Source organism: Coptis chinensis, unplaced genomic scaffold, assembly GCF_015680905.1.
Source record: "Coptis chinensis isolate HL-2020 unplaced genomic scaffold, ASM1568090v1 utg1029_pilon_pilon, whole genome shotgun sequence".
Classification (NCBI taxonomy): domain Eukaryota; kingdom Viridiplantae; phylum Streptophyta; class Magnoliopsida; order Ranunculales; family Ranunculaceae; genus Coptis; species Coptis chinensis.
The window spans coordinates 34,209-58,249 of record NW_028238094.1 but is presented as its reverse complement, the minus strand read 5'-3'; the positions used below and the strand labels follow the sequence as shown (position 1 = coordinate 58,249).

General features: G+C 37.1%; 5 protein-coding genes and 1 long non-coding RNA gene across 11 annotated transcripts; 5 read left to right on the top strand and 1 right to left on the bottom strand.

Moving 5' to 3' along the window:
- Positions 1 to 1,197: 1,197 nt before the first annotated feature.
- Positions 1,198 to 4,933, top strand: LOC147474239 (splicing factor U2af small subunit B-like). Of its 5 annotated transcripts, XM_086586458.1 has the most exons (5): positions 1,198 to 1,273; positions 1,417 to 2,677; positions 3,383 to 3,443; positions 3,807 to 3,954; positions 4,099 to 4,498. In XM_086586458.1, exon 2 carries the CDS (start codon positions 1,496 to 1,498, stop codon positions 2,327 to 2,329), a length of 834 nt encoding a protein of 277 aa, XP_086442584.1. In that variant the 5' UTR covers positions 1,198 to 1,273; positions 1,417 to 1,495; the 3' UTR covers positions 2,330 to 2,677; positions 3,383 to 3,443; positions 3,807 to 3,954; positions 4,099 to 4,498. The 5 variants fall into 5 exon arrangements, with proteins under 5 accessions (XP_086442584.1, XP_086442582.1, XP_086442583.1 ...); XM_086586456.1 differs by having other exon boundaries at positions 3,807 to 4,353; XM_086586457.1 differs by lacking the exon at positions 1,198 to 1,273 and having other exon boundaries at positions 1,357 to 2,677.
- A 1,000-nt stretch (positions 4,934 to 5,933) lies between these two features.
- Positions 5,934 to 7,679, top strand: BZIP60 (basic region/leucine zipper motif 60; the record flags this gene model as incomplete). Its single annotated transcript, XM_086586431.1, has 3 exons — positions 5,934 to 6,247; positions 6,467 to 6,690; positions 7,265 to 7,679. Coding segments are annotated over 3 exons (798 nt in total), but the record flags the coding sequence as incomplete, so codon positions are not given.
- Positions 7,680 to 8,964: 1,285 nt separating this feature from the next.
- LOC147474237 (uncharacterized) lies at positions 8,965 to 10,566 on the top strand. Its single transcript, XM_086586460.1, has 6 exons — positions 8,965 to 9,125; positions 9,216 to 9,374; positions 9,674 to 9,847; positions 9,942 to 10,088; positions 10,174 to 10,415; positions 10,465 to 10,566. Exons 2-5 carry the CDS (start codon positions 9,300 to 9,302, stop codon positions 10,303 to 10,305), a joined length of 528 nt encoding a protein of 175 aa, XP_086442586.1. The 5' UTR covers positions 8,965 to 9,125; positions 9,216 to 9,299; the 3' UTR covers positions 10,306 to 10,415; positions 10,465 to 10,566.
- A 567-nt stretch (positions 10,567 to 11,133) lies between these two features.
- Positions 11,134 to 12,339, bottom strand: LOC147474236 (uncharacterized). Its single transcript, XR_015210041.1, has 2 exons — positions 12,023 to 12,339; positions 11,134 to 11,890 (listed from the first exon to the last, which is right to left on the bottom strand). It is a non-coding gene; the product is annotated as an uncharacterized LOC147474236 (long non-coding RNA).
- Positions 12,340 to 13,357: 1,018 nt separating this feature from the next.
- On the top strand, positions 13,358 to 20,607 carry LOC147474235 (uncharacterized protein At2g39795, mitochondrial-like). 2 transcript variants are annotated; one of them, XM_086586403.1, is made up of 4 exons: positions 13,358 to 13,778; positions 13,853 to 14,163; positions 19,570 to 19,775; positions 20,269 to 20,607. In XM_086586403.1, exons 1-3 carry the CDS (start codon positions 13,539 to 13,541, stop codon positions 19,727 to 19,729), a joined length of 711 nt encoding a protein of 236 aa, XP_086442529.1. In that variant the 5' UTR covers positions 13,358 to 13,538; the 3' UTR covers positions 19,730 to 19,775; positions 20,269 to 20,607. The 2 variants fall into 2 exon arrangements, with proteins under 2 accessions (XP_086442529.1, XP_086442528.1); XM_086586402.1 differs by having other exon boundaries at positions 19,570 to 20,607.
- A 256-nt stretch (positions 20,608 to 20,863) lies between these two features.
- LOC147474234 (uncharacterized protein At2g39795, mitochondrial-like) lies at positions 20,864 to 23,334 on the top strand. The gene is made up of 3 exons (XM_086586404.1): positions 20,864 to 21,285; positions 21,356 to 21,696; positions 22,891 to 23,334. Exons 2-3 carry the CDS (start codon positions 21,479 to 21,481, stop codon positions 23,048 to 23,050), a joined length of 378 nt encoding a protein of 125 aa, XP_086442530.1. The 5' UTR covers positions 20,864 to 21,285; positions 21,356 to 21,478; the 3' UTR covers positions 23,051 to 23,334.
- Positions 23,335 to 24,041: the final 707 nt, after the last annotated feature.

Genomic DNA, 24,041 nt, shown 5'->3' with positions numbered 1-24,041 from the left:
AAACTCACGATAAAAAGGTCTTATTAATTAGTTGTGTTGAGCCGGACGTTTCGGTTCTGGGTCTTAAAAAGTTAGACCCATTTAAAATGTGTCATTAAGAACTGAACTGATAAAAAACCAAAGCTGAAATTGAATAGTAAAAAATCTGTGGGAACCGAACCAAAACCGAAACCAATCAATATATAAAATTTAATATTATATTACATTTAAAATAATCAAACTCATACTTTATAATATAAAATATGTTTTTTACGTGTAAAATCTATTAAATATGTATAGTATAATAGTGAACGTGTATTGTTAAATATATATTTTATAACAATACGTTAAACAAGTGTATTATATATGTTAATAATAATGTCAACGTGTATATTATGAATTAACTAATATATTTTATATTTATTAATTTATGCACGTGTATATTTAAATAGGATACACATACTTGATATATTGTGGTACACGCACTTATTATAAACCAATATGTAGTGTTCATGTTAAAAATTAATGATGAGATGTAATTGTAAGACGCATGTACTCGCATGTTCGATTTAAAATGCGAGTTAATACACGTTGACAGATATATGTGTATGCACGTAAAATATATTAAGGTAACAAATATATGTGATTGCACGTGTACACAATCGAGTTAATACAAAGAAACAAATATATGTGTATGCACATAAGGAAAAATCAAAATTTTGGGATTATTTTAATTTCTATATAAAAGCTTGAAATTATCACATGAATGGTAAATGTTTTAACGTGTATGATTGATATATGTTTATAGATTGATGATTGATGTAAATATGATTGTTGATATATCATTTTTTTTTTTTTTTGATAGTGTAATTTGTTGATACATCACTAATTATACATAAAAATATATCACTAATTATACATAAAATATTATCATGTAGGAAAATAAACAAATAAAAATAAAAACAAGTTTTAGTGTTTAAATGATTGAAATTGTTTAATAATTATAATAAATAATAAATACCCAAATTAAAACCGAAACCGATAAAAAAGATAGTTTTGGATTAGATTATATAATTCTCATACTAAAACCGTTGATAACCGAAACCGATAGATTTGTAAATAGTAAAACCCAAACCAAAACCGTTAAAACCCAAACCAAAACCGAGCCGTTGGCACCCCTAAGCCCAAGTGACCGTGACCCTTGAACCCTTGAAGTTTAAGCCCGAGAAATAACATATCTGTTATTTGTAGTCGTTGAAACCCTAAAGGCGTTGCGTGATCGAGCAAGGCCGAGGTAATTAATTCCTTTGCTTGAGATCTTCTTTTTATGATTTTTTATTTTGTTTGTTATCTCGCTGATTAGAAATAAATTAGTGGGTTTATGAATATCGAAATGTTTACTTTTTTCTCCAAGGCGGGTTTTCCTGTTTTTTGCAGGTGAAAAAAAAAAAAAAAAAAAAATCCAACAAATTTATCTTTCCATAGAAATATTAATTAGAAATAAAAGACAAGGTCAATGGCGGAGCATTTAGCTTCCATTTTCGGCACTGAGAAGGACCGTGTCAATTGCCCCTTCTACTTCAAGATCGGTGCTTGTCGCCACGGTGATCGATGCTCTCGTCTTCACAATCGCCCCACTATTTCCCCAACTCTCCTTCTTTCCAACATGTACCAGCGCCCCGACATGATCACCCCTGGTGTCGATGCCCAAGGACAGCCTATTGACCCTCGCAAGATCCAGGAGCACTTTGAAGACTTTTACGAGGATATCTATGAGGAGCTCCACAAGTTTGGCGAGATTGAGAGTCTCAACATTTGCGACAACCTCGCTGATCACATGGTTGGCAATGTCTATGTTCAGTTCACTGAGGAAGACCAGGCTGCTGCTGCTTTGAAAGCCTTGCAGGGCCGTTTCTATTCTGGCCGCCCCATTATTGCTGATTTCTCCCCCGTTACTGACTTCCGTGAGGCTACGTGCCGACAGTTTGAGGAGAACAACTGCAACCGAGGTGGTTACTGTAATTTTATGCACGTCAAACAGATTGGCAGGGACTTGAGGAAAAAGCTTTATGGATCCTACCACCGTCGCTCTAGGGGGAGTCGTAGTCGAAGCAGGAGTATGAGCCCACACCGCAGAAGACACTCAGAGGGGCTTGGGGACTATCGAGATCGAGGGGATTACTATGGAAATGGCCGGAGAAGTGCTGACAGGCATGGTAGATATGACAGCGATGGTGGGAGAAGACGACATGGGAGCCCAAGGCACACCGGAAGTTCTGCAAGGGAGGGGAGTGAGGAACGGAGGGCAAGGATTGAAGAGTGGAACAGGGAAAGGGAGGGGAGGCACTGATTCAGCTGTGGTTATGTTGTTTGTCAGTTGACTTGTTTTGCGGAGAAAACAACTTGAAGTGGGACTGGTTTTGTCATTGCTTCTGCTTTTGGCACTGTCTTAGTTTTATCTAGGGATGCTATGTTTTAGTTGTGGTGGTTCTGGTTATTGGTAGTGACTTGGCCCTTAATTGGTGTTTCGAGGATATAGCTGTATTCATACTTTACTACTAGTTTTGAGATGTTTCTTCTGCTTCTTCTATTATTTTAACTACTAAAATCTTTTGGATCATGGTTTCATCTTGTAGAGCTCCCTGTAGTAATACTGATGTGAATCACTGAGGACATGATTTGATCGTTTATCAGTGAGGTAGAAGCACTTCTCCTTGTTTTCAACAATCTTCCCTCTTATTTGTGCTTCCTTCGTCTAGTGATAATATCATAATAGTAGTTCTTCTATGGCTTTGTGACATTGTTAATTGTTCTTCGTTTGCTTTTCACATAACTAACTACTCTTTGTATTTATAAATTATAATTGATCATACTGGGTTCTGTCTGATCATTTCTTGTGATTGATTTTGGAACTCAATTGGTGAATTGTTGAAAGGGATCATCGTCTATGCTTTATTTTAAATGTTGGGATTGGCAACGTGAACTTTTCCATCATCACACAATTCTACTTGAAGCCATATCATTATGTAGTTGTAGGTAAATTATTCGTTCAGTATCTTTATGCCCGCCCATCTTTCTTTCAAGAGCATTTTGCTTGTTCCAACATTCTATTTCTATTAGGTTTCTTAAATCGTATATTAAAAGGAAAGTGTTTTCTACGGTTCTTCTGGCTATTTATATAAAATTATTTATTTTGTTATTTGAAGTGATTAGATATTGTATAAGCTCGACTTTCTATTTCAAAATGCTCATCATTGAAGTTCGCCTCTTCAATCACGACTTACTGTTTTGTTCTTTTAACACACTTTTATGAAGTTATATGTTCTTAGGGTTTAGAGTGTACGGGTGTTGATTGGAATTAAGTTCTTAATTATCTTGTTTGTTCCGATAAATATTTCTGCAGTTTAGGGAAGGTCTTCATTTCAAATATGCAGGATCAAGATGTATATACACGACTTCGAGAGGTATTACTTTTTCCACTTGGGTCTTAGGTTTGACATAGGGTCATATCACATTCAAAATAAGTTTATTTTTTGGTTAAGTTGGTTATTGTTTTTTATTGGTTCTTATAAAAAATACCTGCTCTAAAACAAAGAATTTCTCGTGTTGCACCCCTCTTTTATGACACACTCTGTACTGAGCAAAAAAAAAAACCCTGCTCTGTTGACCATCAAAAAACGAAAAAAAGAAAGAAAACAGACAAGCCATTGTCTAACTTGTTTACACTAGAAATTTGGAAAGCATAGTGCTATATAGTCCCACAAGGGAACGATAATCAATAATGCAAACTTTTTGTAGATGAATGATCAATTGGTTCTCTTCTACAGCTATATTGGTAGTGTTGCAGGCAGTGAGACTTTCGATTTTTATTTAGTGTGCGAATGTTCACCGAGGAAGTGAACCACCCACACAGAAAAGGATGCTGTAGACTGGATTCTCGTTTTAAATTGGATTTATCATATCATGGAGGAGATGGTACGTTTAGATACAATAGGACGTAGTCGTAAACAGGAGGATGGATGCAAATTTAGTGTTGTTTTAATTGAATTATCTTCCTCAAAGCAATCCCTTGGGTGATGAGTCCAAGCTCAATATGCAGTTTCATCTTGAACTATGCAGTATTCTAGTTGAAGAGGATCCAAGCTCTTGTTTCAGGGACATTCCATGATTCAGACACTGACATCTTATAACAATGACATGTCCTGCAGTGGTAATATTAAGTTCATCCAATAAAATTGGATTGTATAAATTAGGTTATGACTTAGTGTGTGGTTTCGCATGTTCCACCACTTCTCTGTTCATTGAGGTTCTGTTCATGCAGCAAATAATTATGGATGTCTTATAGTTAATTATGGTTAGATTTGCTTCTTGAAATACAACCAGCAAAGTACTATTGGTGGGTATAGCATTTAGGAGATAGAATACGTTCCAATTGCGGAATGGTGAATGAAAATTTTAAAGTGATATTATACATGTAGTATGTTACTCATTGATATTAGACGGTAGTGTTTCTTTGCCTTTTGCTCCTTCTGGATTCAACAATCAGAGCGGTAAGTTTGTGATTCAGGAAGCAGTGGTGTTCTTGGTACTGAATGCTGCAGCAAGTGGTGAGAATAATCCTTCTGCAGTTGCCCTTTCCGTAACAAACAGATTCCAGGAATTCGTCCCATCTTTTTCTTCCTTCTTTGGTTGGGGTAATGGGGCCATGGCAGCAAGTGCATGATAACTCAGAGAAGTAGCGGCTCTCTGCGACTCTGCCTTGTAGATTTAGACTATTAATTAAGGAAACAGTGCATTGGTGGTAATTTTTAAAGATTTTAATCGTTACAGTCGTTTCAGGGTAAAGGTGTATTTGGTAAATTTCATCTGAGTTGAACAATTTTACCTTTAAGATAATTGTAATTACAATAGTTTTGACATTCAATAAGAGGAAATTCAACTTTCTGATTGTAAATGGGTTCAGTATGCAATAAGTTTAGGGTTTATAATCAAGATTCACACCTGTTTGTTCAAAGATTATTTGACTAAATGGAAACAAAAAACAGTTTAGTTTTGTTTATGGTCAGTGATTCAAATTCGGAGGTGGGAACTTCAACATGGATGCTCATACATAAAGGAAAGGGTAAATTGATGAATATTGCAATATTGGTATTGATTTGAAAATTGTTAAATGAATATTACCAGTTAGAGTATCATCAACGCTTTTTATATTCCATTTCTAATGTGACAGGTAACAATTTTTTTGGTAATTTTGTTCACCAACGCGTTATCAAACACCCGTTTCTATGTTAGCAATTATTAAATTTTCGACCAAAATACTCAGAAATTTAGTAGCCATTTCGCGGGACAATTTTAGTCGTTCAGATATTAGACAGGTCAATTTTTTTAATTTTTTGAACGGTCAAGTTTTATCGTTTTAATGTTTTGATTTTTTTTTAGTAAAAAAATTAGGGACAGACGAGCCCGTTTGAATGTTTGTTTTTTTTTTTAATAAAAATAATTAAAATGCACGGGACAAATTATGCCGTCGAAATAGAAATCGAAAATATCAAAAAATGTGTTGGTGCATAAATTGGGTTTAACAATTTTGACGGAGCTAAAATACGCAATATTTTTTAGCAGCCCGTTGATGATGGGCGATTAAATGTTGAGCGTGAAATAATATGGAGTTTATTAGAAGATAAAATATCGTGGTTTCAAAATATCAATAATCTGCTGAAAAGTTATTAATTGTGAAATGTGTTGAAATTATGATGATGTTTTAACGCGATTCTATTGGTTGGATGACGGGAAAAAAGAAAAAATAGTAGTAGGGTCAAAGTTGGTTGGTTTTCCTTGATGACTAAGGAACCATCCAATTTAAGGCCCATCCCTGTGTGGAATTATTAGTTAACAAACCCTAGTAAGAGAGAGAGATGATGGGGAAGAAGACAACAATGTTTTGAGTCTGATCAATTGCGAGGAGTTCTCCTGGCTTGGGGAAATCGAAGAGATTCTATTCAAGGACGACGAATCCCCCTCAAGAAGATCCTCCTCCTCTTGATTTTTTTGCAGATCTCGAGATTCCCCTTTTCGTCAATGATGATTATCTTGTTCATGACGACGCTGGTGCTACAAATACTAATAATAATAATCAAGTTGTTGATGAGTCGGAGTCGTCTTCTACTACTCGGACCCCCGAGTCCTCCGATCCCCCCAACGACACCCATGCCAATGATGCTTCTCAAGACGATGCTGCTGATGATCCCATCACCAAGAAGCGTAAGAGGTACTAGCATTACTATTTTCACTTGTTTTATCGTCAACAAAAACTACTTTTTATCGATGTCCTTTAAATTTTTGATGTTGATTAAAAACAGTCCCCTTGTCTCGTTATTATTTATCATATATTTTCTTAATAATTTGTGTTTTCTTAAACCAACTCGAGTAGAATGATACTACTTTCGTTTGACAACAAATGACAAGTTTGTCTTTCTCGCCAATTCAGGCAATTGAGAAACAGAGATGCTGCTGTAAGATCAAGAGAGAGGAAGAAGATGTATGTCAAGGATTTGGAAGTCAAGAGCAGATATCTCGAGGGAGAGTGCATCAGGTTGCAGCGCTTGCTCCACTGTTGCGCCTCCGAGAATCATGCTCTCCATCTGCAATTACACAAGGAGAAAGCCATCACTGCTTCTAGAACCAAGCAGGAGTCTGCCGTACTCTTGTTGGGTATGATTCCTCGATCCATCTCTTTCTTAATCATTATTTCTAGTTTTTATACTTCTGACTGTAGACTGCATTTGGGTTTTAGCTCATATTTTGTATTGTACCAATCCTGTTTGGGGATTCTTTTTGTTTTCCTGACTTGGAAAAAATCCAAGGTATAAGTTGAGTAGTTTTACAGGTTTTAGGTTAGTAAGGGGCTGCAAACTGCTGAAGGTTTCAGGTTAGTATGTGTCGGAAACTAGTGCGGTCTACATTGACTGGCTTGCTGTAGGTATTTTTGGGTGCATTTGTGTGTAGGTCCTGTCTCGTTGTTTCTTTGCTTCCAATTTTATTCTCTTTAGTCTTTACTAACAGAGAGGAGGCAGTGAGGGTCACATCCCGTTCACATCAGTTACCCTGATTGTCAATTTAAGAAATTGAAATTTTCTGACATCCCTGTGGATGACGTGACCTCAAACAAACTTATCAAGTCTTTTGACATGTGGAGCTGCTGTTGTGGGCATGAATGTAAATGTTATATATATAAAATGTAAGAACATTTTACTTGGGTATTTATTCTTTTTTGTTTGTATCACAGAATCCCTGCTGTTGGGTTCCCTGCTTTGGTTCCTGGGCATCCTGGGCCTGTTCCCTCCTCTGGAATTGGACAGCCTTCAACCACCAGCAAGAATGCTGGTAAACGTGGGCAGCAACAGTGTAGAAGTCGTGGCTCTAGGAAGAGCAAAAAGTAAGAGAATAGGGTTGGGAACATTACGATTATTTTTCAAGAGTAAGCGATGTAAGGCTTCTAGGTCAAAGATCAAAACCATGGCTTGCTTTGGTGCAGTTCTTGCTTGAGATTCTATTTAGTATCTTTGTTTTTTTCCAAATCATCCTGGTGTTTTCTAGACCAGAACTCTTTCAAATAAATTTGTAGTTGATGGTCTTCAGTTCAGTCTATAGCTGTGAATATAACCCCATTTCCCTTGTTATATATGTCATGGTTGTACGCAGGAATGACTAGTTATACTTGTCTATCGTTATTGGTTTTGCCATTTTTTGTCGGCTTTAAGAACTCTCATGTGGAGCATTTTAGTTTTGTGTGATATGTGCTTATAATAGATTTCTTTCTGAACATCGTCATTTGGCGGAAATTGATTTTAAGACGTAACGAGGAAGAAAATGTTCACTGGCACGAAGGCAAGCCTTTGCATGGCGTAGTTAAGAATTTTCCCATGCCGAGTAGATTATTATAGCTTTCTGTATTTTAAGCAATTGTATGTTGACTGACGGGGATGCTTTATCAATGCATTGAACGCGCTTCTTGCATGCTAGGGTGTTTGATGCATTAGCACGTTCATGGGGTTCTTACTAAGAACTTTGCTGTCAGTGTTATTTCAACCATATTTGTTCATGTCAAGGGACCTGTAGTTAATTTTTTTCAGTAAAGAATATGAAGTCTAATTGTTTTACTTGATCTTCTCGATCTGGATTGTCTTGACTCTTGATTCTTACAACACCATCAAGCAAGGACTGCTTGGTCTGGAACTAGGTTACCTGATTAAGTTTGGATAAAAGATGGCTTTGTTTTGGACGAGAAGTCTTATTTGGAACATCTTGTGGTCATTCTCTAAACCAGGTAAGCATCTTTGAGATTGAAATTTGTAAAAGATAGAACCTGACGATACTAACTCTCCGCACTTTGGAAACCCACTTTAACCTAGATAAATTTATTAATTTACCGCACGTTGCAAACCTTGTCTATGTCTGATTAGGCATGTTGAGCAATGAAGGTCAAGGACACCTATATTCCTAAATGTTAGGACTGTTTTAAACGCACGCTCAAATGTGCTGTATCTGTGTTTTTTTAGCAATGGTCGGAGTTAATGACTGGTGTTGGGAGAGAGTTTGGGGAGATGAGAGGAAGGGAAGAGAAAGGGGGTCAGACTGACAGTCAAAGGCTGATTTTCATTTTATTCCCCTAAGCCAAGCGTGTGCTTCTTCGCTCACGGATGAGTAACCAGCTCATGTAAAAGTGATGTAGCAATAAAACAATTTCAATCTACCAAGACAAAAGCCATACTAATTTGACGATATTGAAATTGATATTTGTAGTTCAATTGCGCCAGCAACTCATTAACTGTTTTAGTGCAACCTTGCTCTACGTTTCCCATAATCGAGCCAAGTCAAAAGGGTACAGTGTGGCATAAAACGCATACGAATCGTCTCATAAACTTCGGGTAGAGCTGTTCAACTTACCAATCACACTTACAGTCTTTGCATAATTACTATTACAATGGAAAATCAAATAACAAAATCATGTGATAAGATAACTTTGTCTAATCCCAAGATCTCTCTCAATCATGGAATAATGCATGCTACAGTCAATCTCATGAATGGAATAAGTTAGATGCAATCTTGAGCAATCCCCGTCATATCAACCCATCCTTATTGATAGGGTATGGCAGTTCCAGAACATTTAAAGTCTCTAACAGCTTCTATCCCTTAACTGTCTCAACTCTTCCTCTTTATTTGCTTTCTACGCACAGATACCTGCAGTTCGAAACAACTGTTGATCGGGTCTGGAATTAGACCACAGCACAAGATCAACAAAGGGCACATTTTTGGCCATCATGGAACAAGACAACCAGCAATTTTGTTCATCAACTGTACCTGTTATTTCGAGATTGGACCGCCTTGATCGCCTGGTAACATGCATTTCTTTACTTGAGAACTGTACAACACAATGATTAGGATTGCTTACGAACTAGATTTCGGAGCTATCAAGTTGAATTTATTTATTTTCCATTATAGTTTCTGTCTGTTCTGATGTATTCCGTCCAAGATGGGTAGTCGTGGAACAAATGATAGGAGGATTCAGAAGTAAATCCAATGATAAGTAACAAGTACACTTTACTAGGGTTACTGGCCTGGGCTGGATACGTTAGTAAGTGATAAGCTTTGATCTTATAACTCACCTAGTAAATGCAACCATCTGATGTTGCAGCTGCAGCAGCTCGAAAAGAAGCAAAATCTTTTGTCGCAAAAGCCTCCAAGTTCTATTCCAACAGAAGGAGAACCTGACGAGCAATGCAAATCTCTAAGTTCTGTGCTAGATGAAGTTCATTCTAAAGGTACACTAGTGGAGCGGCTAGCAATGCTTGAAAAGCGAGTTCTTCAGGTAAAAGCAAAACAATTTCATACTTTGGACGAGACAAGGAAGGAATTTGTAATTAAGACATAATGATTATATTGTATTATTGTTGACCTCTCAGTTAAGCCTTGCAATGGAGGAAGGGAACACATCAAGCTCTAGCACATCAACAAAACCGGATACAGAAAACAGTAAGCAGACTTTGCCTGCAGAGCAGGATGCGGAATTAATTAACTGTCTTGAAAAAGACGGACATGTCATAATCCAGGTAACAAATTGAGGGGAAGAGAAAATTGTCGGTGTTTGTCAGTTAATAGTTCCAACTGATCTAAATACATCCCAATGTCGTGCAGGAGACAGGCTCTCAAAAATCCAGGAAGAGCGATACCTGTGGTCACAAGGAAAGTAGAAGACACAAGAAGAAGACTCACTTCTTCAATAATAAGGATAAGAGACGGTTTGGGTGGTTTCAAATGGGTTGCTAAAACTACTTTAAGTACCGTTTGCTTTCCTTCTCTTCTTTTGTTTTTGGAAGAAGCTATTTCATCAATCAGACTGATTATCCTGGCCAACTTGGTGTGGATTGCGGAGAATAGTATCAGACTGATTATCCTGGCCAACTTGGTGTGGATTGCGGAGAATAGTATTGTATATGGTGGCCCTGTTCTCATTCATTTGTGCACGCACAATTTTACAAACCTACATCTTAGTATTCTCTTCATTGATCAGTAAATTTTTATTGGTAACTCACTTTTCTGCTACTATAGTATTATATAGCCTATTCCCCCCTTCCAACCCCCCCCCCCCCCCTGATTAACATAGTATTATAGCTACAGCAAGAGGATTTGGTGGAATTTCAATCCTATATTTCTTAAAAGGACCTAGCATAGAAAGAAAGATATGATCAGGGATTAAAAGAACAATACCAAATCTACCAGTGTTACTCCCCAGCTGTTAAGGTCACTGCACACAAGAACCATGGACAAAATAATCCGGAGGCTCCTACAAGTTCTATTCCCACATTGTCCAGAAATTTAATTAGTCTGACAGCATATGTTTCTTCGAAAATAGATATTTCTGGACAGTATATCACAATGAATTAGGGACTTTAAAGATCCAGTATGGAGATAAGTAATGGTATCCATAATCTTAGTGGCACTCCTTCCTCCCCTGACGTAGAAGACAGATGATGTTTGCTGGAAAGTACACATACGCAGTTAGATTGACAAGAGGGAGGAAAAGTACTGCAATCAACAAAAGAACAAAGGAACTCAATAATAGCATGTAAGACATCAGTAATAACATGTAAGACGTCCTCCAACAAAGAAAATATTGCAACTCCATAATTAATTTATTACTCTTTTCAAATACACAAAGGGAAATTAAAGAAGAAAACAATCTAATATTTCCCAACAACAAAAACAGTAACATTTTTTATCCATAATTTTGACAATAAGGTACAGTTGTTCCACTTTGTCTAAAAGATTGTATAATCAAATATGAGGACTCTTTGGATGTATCAGTTTTGGCACTGGTATTCTTTGGACTGTCAGAAACTCCAAAGGATAACCAAGTGGTGTGGGGAAAGTAACAGAATCAGGGGAAGAAGCCTTACAAGTTGTTGTCGAAGAATACCTGATCCAACCCAACACATGATGAACCCTAAGTCATATCTGGACCTTTTTACACTTCAATAGTGCATCACAGAGCCTTGCAGCGTCCAAATTAATTGTGTACTCTTATGATGTTTGCACCACCTAAAATCCCAGAAGTGACAGCAGCAATAGTTGCTGGGTCTCTCTCACTTGCACTGGGGCGATTGCAAATATATCCTAGGAACTTCTTTCTTGAAGGTCCAATCAAGATGGGGGCGTGAGAAGCAGCCAGGCTCTTGAAAGAGAGTTCTTCACGGATAGTCGATAACCCCATGAGAATTTCCAAGTTGTCTTCATTTTTCTTGGAGAACCCAATGCCAGGGTCAATAATCATCCTCCAAGCTGGTATTCCAGATAATTCTGCTTCCCTAATGGGTCCCCCTCATGTGCATTACAATATACGGAAGTACGGAACCTTCAAATGAGCAACGACATTAAACATTTCAGAGCCCAAATGCCCACTAGATATATCATTCACCAAATGAATCCCTTTATCAGATGCAACTTTAGAGTAAAAAGTATCTACAGACAAGAGCTTGCCCTCTACCTCAGGCATCTTAGCGATAGCTTCAATGGCAGGTATTAGCCTATCCATTTCTTCTTCTGCAGAAATTCTAGGAGCGAATGGGCGAGTAGATTGTGCACCAATGTCAATAATGTCCACCTCTTCAGAGATCATTGACCGCCACTTGAGAAACTGCAGATTCTACAGACTGAAACTTCCCTCCATCACTGAAACTGATGACAAAATATAAAAAGTTTATGACTGAGGAGAGGAGACGAAGAAATGAAAAATATATGGATGCTTCACCTGTGATTCATCTAATATATAGCGTAGAAAATGGAGGGAAACAATAGGCACGAAAATGGTTTTGCGCCATAGAAATGGAGGGAAATAATGGACGGGACAACTTTTGCCGTTTATAAAAAAAAATGTCAAAGACAGGACAACTTGTGTCGTGCGAAATCGAACCAAGAAATTTAAAAATTTCATGTTGGTACTTGACTCGTTTTTAACCATTTTCATCCACTAAAAACGATGATGTGTCACAACAAAATTTAGAAATGCGTTGACGATGCTCTAAGGTAGGCATTGTCACCAAGTACGGTACGGGTTTAAAACGGTATACTTGAAAAAAACTTAGTTCGTGTTTTAAACGGAACGTCTCGGGAAAAAAACGGAAAAAAAAAGTAAAAAAGCGTGGAGCATAAAAAGCGGGTTTAAAGCGGTAAAAGCGGGTTTAAAGCGATAATTATGATAATATCGTAATTAAAAGCGGTAAAACCGATGATAAATAATATAATAGATAAGGAGTTTGATTTTCTAAAAAGTGGGAAAAAAAATAGACACATAAAATAAAAATAATAATAATACAAATGAAAGAAAAAATTCAAATACATGAAAGTATCAAATTATCATTACTCATCCAAATACTAGACAAGTTTTAGATTCAGTTGCCAAAACACTATTCAAAATAAGATACTACTAATTACCAACTATAATGGCATAATTAAGTACTACAAATAAGTTAATAACTTTAAAATTTTTAATTAATTATTAATAGTCTAAAAAAAATAGAACGGTCTCAATAAGTCAATCTAGCCCACTCTTCAAAAAAGGTAAACTCCAAAACCCTTTTCTTTTCTAGCATTTTCTTTTTAAAAAAAAAAAAAAAGTTTTAAACGGGAGATTTTCAAAATCTCGGGTTTTAAACGTTTAAGTTTAAAACGTTTAAAACGGGTTTAAATCGTTTAAAACGGGTTTAAAACGTTTAAAACGCATTTTGTTGAAAAACCCGGGTTTTAAACTGGAACCAGACGCCTTGGCAATATCTCGGGTTTTAAACGCGTTTTAAACCCGTATTTGGTGACAATGAAGGTAGGTGAGAAGAAGAAAGTTAATGGGAAGAGAAAAGGTTTTTGGTTTCGTGGGTGCTGGGTCGATTTAAGGCCCAATTAACAGATCCTGGCTTAAAGCGCAAGCTCCGTTTTTAAACAAACAACAATAATCCTCTGTTCTTCTTCTTCTCAATCAAGAAATTCCCACAACAACAAAAAAAAAAATGTCTTCTCTTGTGCGAACAAGTCTCAGCAAGAGGTTCGCTACTCGTCCTCGCTCTTCTTTCTTCACTTTTTCTTCGTCTTCCTCGTCTTCTGCTTCTGCAATAATAACTAAGAATCTCACCGTGGAGCCTACTTCTTCTGTCTTTCGCCGTTTCTACTCTTCTTCTTCTGCTGCCGGAAACAAGATTGGAGCCAACGCAAAACTAGCACAGGTCATCCAATCCAAAATCTCCAATCAGGTATGTATTCATATTGTACAACTCTAAATCCGATTTTCTATATTATATTAATTGGATGGGGGATTTCTTTGTAGGGTGGTCTTGTGCCAGATGGGTTTCCCTTTGAGATCATCGACAACCCCGGTGAGCAGACATTGGTCTTGAAGAGACAATTTTCTTCTGCTTCTGATGAAACCATTCAAGTTGATGTCAACAACTTCGATGGTCCTGATGACTATCACGAGATCTGCTTTCTCGTCACCATCTCCAAGCAACACGGCCCTCTTCTCCAACTTCATTGCATTGGCAGTCCTTATAATGATATTGAAATCAAAACTCTCCACCTCAAAGAAGACAGCCCCCATTCTTCTTCTAATCTCGATGCTTGCGACCGTCAACTCTTTTCGTATGTACTTCTTTCTCATTCATCGCCTATTTTCGCTTCACTTCTTACTACTATATTGGTGATATAGAAAACAGATAACTACTGACTTACCTTTATTTATCAAGCCATCCATCGTTTGATGAAAACTAAACCAATTTTTATTTTATTTATTCAATCATTTTTTGTCCAAGTGATACTCTCATTCAGGATTATCAAGCACGTGTCCAAAGATAATGAAGATCTGAAGAAACCTCATGACTTGGTTAAGCGAGCGACTCACATTATCAGCTTGCAAACCCGATCTAAAATATTCGTCCCAAAATTGGTTTTCAGGAAAAATTAAAAGCGATATTCAATCATCCGGAAACCAGGGGGTGAAACAAAACCCACTAACATATTATCAACCACAATATTTAAAATCTAAGATCAAATTAAAACCGAAAGAACAACGCTTCATTTACAAATAATTTTTTTTCTAACCAACTCTATTACCTTTGTTTCAATTCAAAACTAAAAAAAAAAGACTCAAGAGCAAATCCAAGTCCGTGTCTTCATCCATCGTGACTCCACCATCTATGTTCCCAAGAACACACCCACGTTGCAAAACAAAGCAAACAAATGAAATTGATTTTCTTTGGTATTTTAGACTAACAACAAAATATATATAATAATCTTTCAAATGAATAATATAACATTACAAACAATTTCAACTTGGAAGACAATATAGTTCCGCTTTTCCAAAAGCGGTGTAGTTCTTCCCAAGTAAGATTTCACCCCAACATACAAATTCCAAGAATCTCATATAATAGTACTTTCGTCATTCCCACTTTCCAAAATAACTCACAATACAATACCACTTACATTTCATTTATTAACTGCACATATGATAACCTAATTAAATATGAGTTTGGTATACCTTACCTTTAAGCCTACCGCGTCGTCTTAGGGTAGGATATTTCGTCCCCGCAGAAAAGATTAATAGATCCTACCCTCACAAAAGCGGAGTTAGACATCACAATAAATTGATTTATCTCAGCCAGTCAAAATTTCATTCATGACCACACCTCCTTTAAGACATTTAAGTCTAATTGATATAACCTGGTTCTTCCCGCATATTCGGGGAATACCACTTATAATAATACCTATATCAAGGGTAGTCATTCATATGACATCATTACGTCATAAAGCTTATGCGTGCATAATCATAAATCTCAGACTATCACAAGTCATTAATAGTTTCGTAATAACATATCAAGTTATAGTCAATTCACAGTCACATAGAACTCACAATCATTTACTAGTATTATTCACCGTCACACTTCATATCCATAACATCACACAATTCATATACTTTTACTTTAGTATCCTGCCTACTTATGAGAAGCGAGGAAAAGTCACAACCAAAGTACATTCATCCCGTGAGTATCAACTCATACAAACCACGTAAACATTTATCATAAGAAATTATATACATCATATGCAATAACTCCATCACACGTAAAATCAATATTTTCTTTGCTTATTCTTATCTCGTTGACTCATTTATTCAAAAGACAACGACCAACCTTTAGTTCTACTCCACGATTTGCACTACACACATTTGCCAAATCACACATATCCGTCGCCTCGCTCACACCGAAAAGTACCACTACAAGACATCGTCCCCAAGCGGGATATCGCCTCGTGAAACATACTTTCATCTTGTAAACTCGTAACTTGTGGAGTCACGACCATTCGGGCTTTCCATACACATAATCACAAAAGCCTCTTTTGGGCATAACAAAATATCGGGTCATTCATGGCACATTCTGAATCTTGGGTCATTCCGCCACATTCAAGGAATACCCATCATAACACTCGGGCCATTCATCATTCAATAAATCGAGTCATTCCGCCACATTCAAGGAATACCCAAACCTACATTGTACATTCAGGAAATAATAACCCTAAGGCGAATACCTTAGTTCCTCTCTAGAGGCGGTCAAACTATTGAGTCATTCATGGCACATTCAATGAATACGGGTCATTCTTTGGCACATTCAATGAATACCCATCTATCATGACATCACAAGTCATAATATCTCATTACCAAATCACGAGGGCATGGAGAGTTCTAAAGATGTGGGCTGACACTTTAAAACATTATTATCACTTATAATTATACTAGCATTACTCATGTCAAACGGACCACACATGTAGAGAGTCATTTCGTGTCAAGGCAAATCAAGCACTTAAGCATCATTTCGGACTTATAATCAAACAAATACAATTTACATAACCACACTCATATATACAATATTGTAAACAAATAGTTCATTAACCCAAAATTCAAGTAATGTCCAAAACATATCTACATATACTAAAGTCTATATTCATATACAATTCTATCTCACACATATATATTTATGTAGTGGGGGATTTCTTTCTAACACAATCACATAGTTATCACACAAACTAATATATATATATTAGATATAGTGTAGTGCCAGACTTTTGGGTACGTATCCAAATCTTTCAAGATTGGAATCAAGCCTTCGTAGTTCTTATTAGCCACATAATCAATGCTAAGGTTTTTCCTACATTCATCCAAATGACATGTAACTTAATTATTTAGAAACTAAGGTATTTAGATATACTTTTTCATGTAGAACTTGAAGTCCCAACCATTAAAGAAAATTTAGGTTGAAAGCGGTCAAAACTAATTTGAAAAATTGGATTTCGGCCGGGATATCTTCGAATGGAACAACTCTTTCCACGGTATCCAAACGTGAAGCTTTTTTTGTGTTCAAAAGGCGACGAGAACTTACTTTCTCTTGTTTAACAAAAATACCCAATCATCAGGTCAAATCTTTCTTAGATAAATGACAACCAAAGTTATCTGATATCCGAGCCGATTATTTTATTACTATATATATATCCATATAAACAAACATATGAAAAGCTGGAAAAGTCAACATTCGGTCAACGGTCAAAGTCGGCGGTCAACATTCAAAGTCGGCCGGTCGGCGGTCAAAGGTCAACACCTCATGGTCAAGGTCAAACTCAACATGTCATGGTCAAGGTCAAACTCAACATGTCATGGTCAAAGTCAAAATTGTCCAAGTGAAGTCAAAGGTGAAAGTCAACCGTCCATGGTCAAAGGTCAAAGTCAACCCGATGGTCAAAGTCAAACCGTTCCTAGTCAAAGTCAAACCGTCCAAGTCAAAGTCAAAGGTGAAAGTCTTTTCAAAGGTCAAATGTCAACATTCAATTTAAACTCCAAAACCCAAAAGCCCAAATCCTAAGGCCCATATTCTAATCTTAAAGTCAAAATTGAAATCCAAAAACCATTTTCGAGTCGCCAAGCCCAATCTAAACTTTCATTTCATAAATTATAACTGACCCATTTGGATTTATAAAACCCATTACCAATGCCCATGTAAGCAAAATTAGAAAACAAAATAGAGACCGGCCAACTGCCCCAAACAAATAGAATTCGCCCAAGGCCCAACCGAAATAGAGTTGCATTGGTGAGATGGGGAACACTTTGGATCCAAATCGCATCATCCCTCCACCACACCGGTTCGGTTTCCCACCACCACCATCCTCCAAACCTAACCAAAATTACTCCCCAACAACATTTAATAAACGAAAATCCACAAATCATTCACTATATATTCTTCATCAAACTAGATCAATCGCCATTATTTTCTCCGAGCTCCAAGACCCTCATCACTCCACCGATATCACCACAATCAATCCTAAATAAACCCAACACGATCCATCCAAAAGCGGTTCGAATTATTATCGAGGAATGGGCGTCGCCATTAATAGGCTGGCGGGAGCTTTCCACGACCCTCCCCGCGAATCTACACTCAATCCCTCGCGACAATCAATTCGCAGATACAACCCAAAACAACCACCATCCACATTTGATCGAACCGCTTCCTCATTAGATGCGCGCCATCGTTACGCTTCTGAGCTTTGAAGCATTTCATCCCATCACCGACCACCAACCTCCGATTACTTAACCCCGACATCAGGTCCACAAATTTCCAATTAGTTCATGAGAGAAACAAAGAAAAGTGGCGAGTCTTGTCTTTGGACTTCAGCGGACGCCGCCATTAATGGCTCTCAGAAGCTTGAATCTTTAAGTTCGGCGTTTGAAAACCACGACCAAACCGAAGGTTTTAAACGAAACCCAAGCCGACCTCTTTTCTAACGGTTCAACGGTTTAATCACAAATCCGAAATTTAAATAAGGTTTAATAAAACAAATAGTACGAAGTGACGATTATAATCGATTATCAATACGAGAAAACCATCGTTCGGTGAAATAGCAAAATAGCTACTTGTATGAGCAAATTTCGACGAATCCTCCTAGATTAGATTCGTACAACTCCAATGCTCCAAACAAACCCTTCTCTGCCTCCATTTTTAATATATTATATTATCTCACGAACCCTATTTTATAGAAAAAGTGTTTTTATATACATTGAAACCCAAGCCCAAAGGCCCAAAACCGGCCTCCACGTATCCCGAAGTCCAATCCACGAATTTTTAAAATAAACAATTAAATTAATTAATTAAATAGAAAAATACGTATAAAAAAACACGGGGTGTTATAGAGATCGCTCCAGAATAACTCAACTCGCATACCCTCATATGGAAGGTTCCATCTAGTGACATCACCCATTATCCAGATGCAATCATTACCAGAGCCATACTTGTACAACCCTTCACCGCATTATCCGAACTACTGCAACCACTCTCCATCATTGCAAGGCTCCTACCAACACCAACCCTACACGCATCCTAGATCTCAACCACACATTTGTATTGGCAGATCTTCTTGCTCCACAACTATAAATACTCCATGCTTGAACTACGCTAGACCTGATTCAACTCTCCCCCCAGAAGTGAGAGCTTGATACGTAGGCAGTTCGCTCAAAACGAACTCGGTCTTTCTAATCTATAAACCCCTTCTCCTTCATCCTACTCACATTTGTAAGGCCAAACCAATTCACACTTGTACATCCCCCTGATAGTTTCAGACCCATCTGACGAGGATAGGAAGATTGTGTGGGAATTCTTCGCAGCCAGCTTTCTCCACTTAAAACCCATTTGTAAGCATTAATGTAAACCTGCCTTACTGACCTGACTTGGGTCTTAACTCTTATCTGGCTTGCACTCTCCATGGCTAATTGACTATCAATTACTAATCTCCTCCGTTGCTGCAAATCATGCTTAATAGGAGAAGTAGGCTTGAGCTGATTAGCAGCTTTCTTTTCTAATTCGTAGTACTGATTTTATATGGTATCTTTTTGAGGTATCTATTCTGCAGTTTTCATTCAAGACAAGACTTTTCTTTTATCCTCTGCATGAACTTTAGTAACATGTACATAGAGCTTACTTATTGGTAATTTTGTTTAATTGTTTGGCTGCACAGGGAATGGGAAGAGGACTTGCAGAAAGCTTTCTATGAGTTCCTAGATATGAGAGGGATCAATACCTCATTGATGAGTTTCTTGCAGAACTACATGAGGAGCAATTACAAGAGAGACAAGGTGACATGGTTGAAGATCTTGAAAGCATTTGTCGAGAAATGAAATACGAGCTCTTTCTTACATACTAAGTAGGGAAAACTTTTGTGAGGTATGCATTTTGTACATTTGAGACACAAGTAGTGACTAATTCAAGGACAGAGAAGAAGATCCAGGGCCTTTGTAAACATGCCCGGCCCAAGTATATGTACACCCACCAATGTGGAAATTTTCTAAAGAATTTTTTCTGCGTCTTACTTTCTTTCAGTATATTTTAAAAAAATTGACTACCAAAACAGATGGAATATAAACTGCATTCTTAATGGTGGTAATACGACCATAGGAGCAGGCGTTTATCTATTCTGTACATGCCTTCATCTGCTTCTTGATATCCGCTTGAAAGGCATCAGCGCTCAGATGTTTCAGTGACCATTTCTATCGATGGAACAGTCTGAGCCATGAATATGCTACCAATCCCTTTTTCTTTTTCTTTTTTTGTGAGCTAGTACCAATCCCTTTTTCCAGTTAGAATCTCAGACTCTACAGGTCCAATGGGAAAAAAAACATCATACTCCTCTGTATCTCCCCAAATAATTTCCATGCAGGAGCAAGATAATGTGTGTAGATGCAGAAATAGTGTTGGAGTTTGCCAAGTGGACAGGTCACAAGTTCTGCAACATCCATTTTCTGATGGCACTGGTGGAGTCACTGGAGTGTCTTTTGATGGTTAACATGTGTTCAAAGGGAGCATGTTTTTTAGTCTGTAAACCGCAGTAAAACTTACTCAGAAGCTTGGGCATTTTTTTATTTTTTTTTTTTTTGTGATGCAGTTGCAATTTCATTCATACAAACTCCCCTGTATAGAATTCTCCAACTGTTTTTTAACCAGGACTGTTTGATCTTTTCAAGAAGGATTCGTCAATAAAAAGAATAGTTGTGTAATCGGTTGTAGACCATAGAATTACTGAATTAGTCGCCTGCCTTTGCTCTTTGGCAGGGAAAAAAAAATGAAGTATTTACTTTTGCCATCACACGAATGGATCAACTCTTGCAAAGCAGCAGTTCTATACTTGGGCATCCATCCATTCTATTGTTCGAGGATGGTAGAATTATGAGACTTTCTGGCAAAGGGGAAGAAACAGGGTTTAAATTTTATGGCGTATTCCTAGTGGAAAATGTGAGGGTGATGGTGAATGTGAACTTAAGGATTTACCACAAAATGTTACTCCTTTGAACTATTTTGTGCACATTGAGTATCAACCTTAATGCACATATTTTACACATACACACATTTGCTTTGGAATGAAGGAGTGGGACTTGCAAAACCCTAATTATTAAAAACAAAACAGAAAATTCGCTTAAACCCCAAAACAAAAACCAGAAAATGAGTTTCTTCTTAACTTCCAGGAGGTTCGCTGCTCGTGTTACTCCTTTCCTCGCACGACGGCAGCTGCACTTCTTCTTCTTCATCTTGTTTGGCTAACAACAATAATATATTTCATCGCTTCTACTCTTCTGTTAAAAAGGTCGGAGCCGACGAAAGACTCAGTCGAGTCATCCAATCCGAGATCGACTGCGCCCAACTTGATAATGAAAATGACCAAACTAGTACTACCGATCAGGTAATTTATTTTTCACGCCATTATTTCTAACAATTGAAATCATTTATAAAAAATTTATCTTGTGTCGTAGGGAGGTCTTGTTCCCGCAGACTTTCCATTTGAGATCGCTGACAACCCTGGTGATCTGACAATCACTTTAAAGAGACAATTGGCTGGCGAGTCCATACAAGTTGAGGTCCGATTGTTAGACGACATGCCTGAAGAATTGGATGCCGACGACAACAATGATGATCAACACTCTGCCAACTTTGACCTCTCTTTCACTGTCACCATATCCAAGGAAGATGATGGCCCTCACTTGGAATTCCATTGCACTGCAGGTCCTGATGAATTCCACATTCAAACTCTGCACATCAAGACTCCTCACCATCCTACTGCGGCTGCCACTGCTTATGACGGACCTGAGTTTTCGTAAGTGCCTTCTTTTATTTTATTCCTCTAAACAAATCCAAGGTTTACACTTGCCTGTATACTTCTTAGGAGTAATCAAATGGACCCCAGGGCTTGATCTTCTCACTGAATAGAAACTGGATTGGACACGGTTTGTGATAGTGTAATCTGAATTGATTATGGATTGGAGAGGATTTACCTTTATACAGATAGTTAATAGTAATCTTGACTTAACGTGGCAGTTTTTTGAGTCATTTTGAAAGAATGAATTGATATCATTTTCATGTAGCTGTGGCATGGCATTGAGAAGTGTGTCTTCTACTTTAAGGAGCATCTTTACGGCTGTTTTAGAGCATCTCCGATGTTTAGGAACTTCAGTAAGGTCAATTAGGATTCTTTAAGTGTAATGTCGTGGCACTGGGGTGAGATGGAGTGCTTCTTTCCTGTTTTTGCTTGATGTGGTTGTTACTTTTGTGAGCATCCCCATCGGTTGTACGCTAATTATTTTTTTAAATATTAATGTTCAAGTTGTTTCTGTTTTCCTTTTTTATTTGGGATTTGATGCTCATGGACTTATCAACTAGTTTTTTTTCAAAAAAAATATTAATGTTCAAGTTGTTTCTGTTTTCCATTTTTATTTGGGATTTGATGCTCATGGATTTATCAACTAGTTTTTTTTCAAAAGAAATATTGATGTTCAGGTTGTTTCTCTTTTCCTTTTTTATTTGGTGTTTCTGTAGGATTAATATACTTGTTTCTCAAGATTAGAACTTCTATTTTAGTCTAAATAAGAGGTGATAAGAGTTGAATGAAAATAATGTAGTCGGATTCTAATATATGTATCTAGAATAGCTTGGTTAACATCATCTTTACGACATTACCTCCATGCTTTGTTGAGATCTTAGAGAGCTAATCACAATTTTTTATCATGAGTTTAACTACTAGATTACATATCAGTATAACAATTTAATAATGCACATGTTACCGTTTTGGCCAAACTGTCTTCATTTTGAAATTATTATTACTTGATGGAATGACGGTATCTATATGATGTTTGAGTAAATTGTCTTCATTTTGAAATTATTATTTCTTGATGGAATGGCAGTATCTATATGATGTTTGAGTAAATGGTCTAAACAAGATGGTGTGTTCTGTTCTATGCTTAAACTCAGTGTTTATTGATTGATAATTATGTTTATTTGTTTGGCTATGTAGCGATTTGGATGAGAGCTTGCAGAAAGCATTCCATGAGTACCTAAAGAAGAGAGGGATCAAGAGTTCATTAACAAATTTCCTGCAAGAGTATATGATGAAGAAAGACAGCAGAGAGTACCTTGCATGGTTGAAAAACATGAAACAATTCGTTGAAAAGTGAAATAGGAAGGGTTTGAAAGACGGGGTATGAATTCCATATCTTTCTTGTAGAATTTTCAACATCTGAGAGACTCGTATTAATGAGATAGTGACTACTTTTATCAATCCCCAGTTCAGTTATTTTCCATTCATTTGGTCTCTGGTGCTATATTGCTTAAATGATCCATATTGTAGCCCTGCACCCCCTCCCCTCAGACACACTGTGAATACTGTTGGTACTTGGCAGTAACATTAAGGGGTGTGTAATTCATAATTGTAATGGACAGTTTTACTGTCTTTTTAGTCTGTACCGGTCTTCTGCCGTTTGGTTCAATATTACAAATCAAGACGGGATGCATTAGTTTCTGCTAAATACATGTGCAATATATCCTTCAGTTTGGCGTGTCCAAACATGTGCCATGTAGTCACTGGTAAATCACTTGGTTGAGTTTGGGATTATTATGTTTATACCCAGCTCGGACTCGAGTCTGGCATGGTTTATTAGCCAACTCTGAACCTAGTTGTGTACCAAATGAGCTATTTGATTGTTCTTAATCCAAAAGGGTTGTAACTTTATACAGATTACACGACCACCTGCAACAAATATTTTCTCTGGAGGTTACTTTATCTAAAAACAAGTAGGTAAGGTGTAATTTAGTAAATAGTGTAGGTCAGATACTAATTCACTCGAATCAAGAGATGGATTTACATTATCTCAACAGGAAGCGACAGTTTTTATTTTGACTAACTCATAATTATTCAATAGGAATTTATCATTGAAAAACATGAAGAAAAGAAATGGAATCGATACTCTGGAACCATTTCTTCTACTAGACTACTACTAGCCCTCTCCGATACAGCCAGCACAAGATGCTGACTCAGACTCGGTTAACTACTAAATCTGGGATTGCCATGCAAAAGAACAAAAGAACATTGAACTGCGAGGAATTTTTTCTTCTTCCTTTTTTTTTTCATATGGTGATTGGATTTGGATCCTTTTACACTTGGGCCAC

What these genes read in the sequence shown, in the direction of transcription:
- LOC147474239 (XM_086586459.1), top strand. Translation starts at nt 1,496, where the DNA reads ATGGCGGAGCATTTAGCTTCCATTTTCGGCACTGAGAAGGACCGTGTC.
- LOC147474237 (XM_086586460.1), top strand. Translation starts at nt 9,300, where the DNA reads ATGGAACAAGACAACCAGCAATTTTGTTCATCAACTGTACCTGTTATT. An exon ending in TTGAAAAGCGAGTTCTTCAG is followed by an intron (nt 9,848 to 9,941) that starts GTAAAAGCAAAA and finishes TTGACCTCTCAG; the next exon opens with TTAAGCCTTGCAATGGAGGA. An exon ending in ACGGACATGTCATAATCCAG is followed by an intron (nt 10,089 to 10,173) that starts GTAACAAATTGA and finishes AATGTCGTGCAG; the next exon opens with GAGACAGGCTCTCAAAAATC.
- LOC147474235 (XM_086586403.1), top strand. Translation starts at nt 13,539, where the DNA reads ATGTCTTCTCTTGTGCGAACAAGTCTCAGCAAGAGGTTCGCTACTCGT. An exon ending in AATCCAAAATCTCCAATCAG is followed by an intron (nt 13,779 to 13,852) that starts GTATGTATTCAT and finishes ATTTCTTTGTAG; the next exon opens with GGTGGTCTTGTGCCAGATGG. An exon ending in TGCGACCGTCAACTCTTTTC is followed by an intron (nt 14,164 to 19,569) that starts GTATGTACTTCT and finishes TTGGCTGCACAG; the next exon opens with GGAATGGGAAGAGGACTTGC.
- LOC147474234 (XM_086586404.1), top strand. Translation starts at nt 21,479, where the DNA reads ATGCCTGAAGAATTGGATGCCGACGACAACAATGATGATCAACACTCT. An exon ending in TATGACGGACCTGAGTTTTC is followed by an intron (nt 21,697 to 22,890) that starts GTAAGTGCCTTC and finishes TTGGCTATGTAG; the next exon opens with CGATTTGGATGAGAGCTTGC.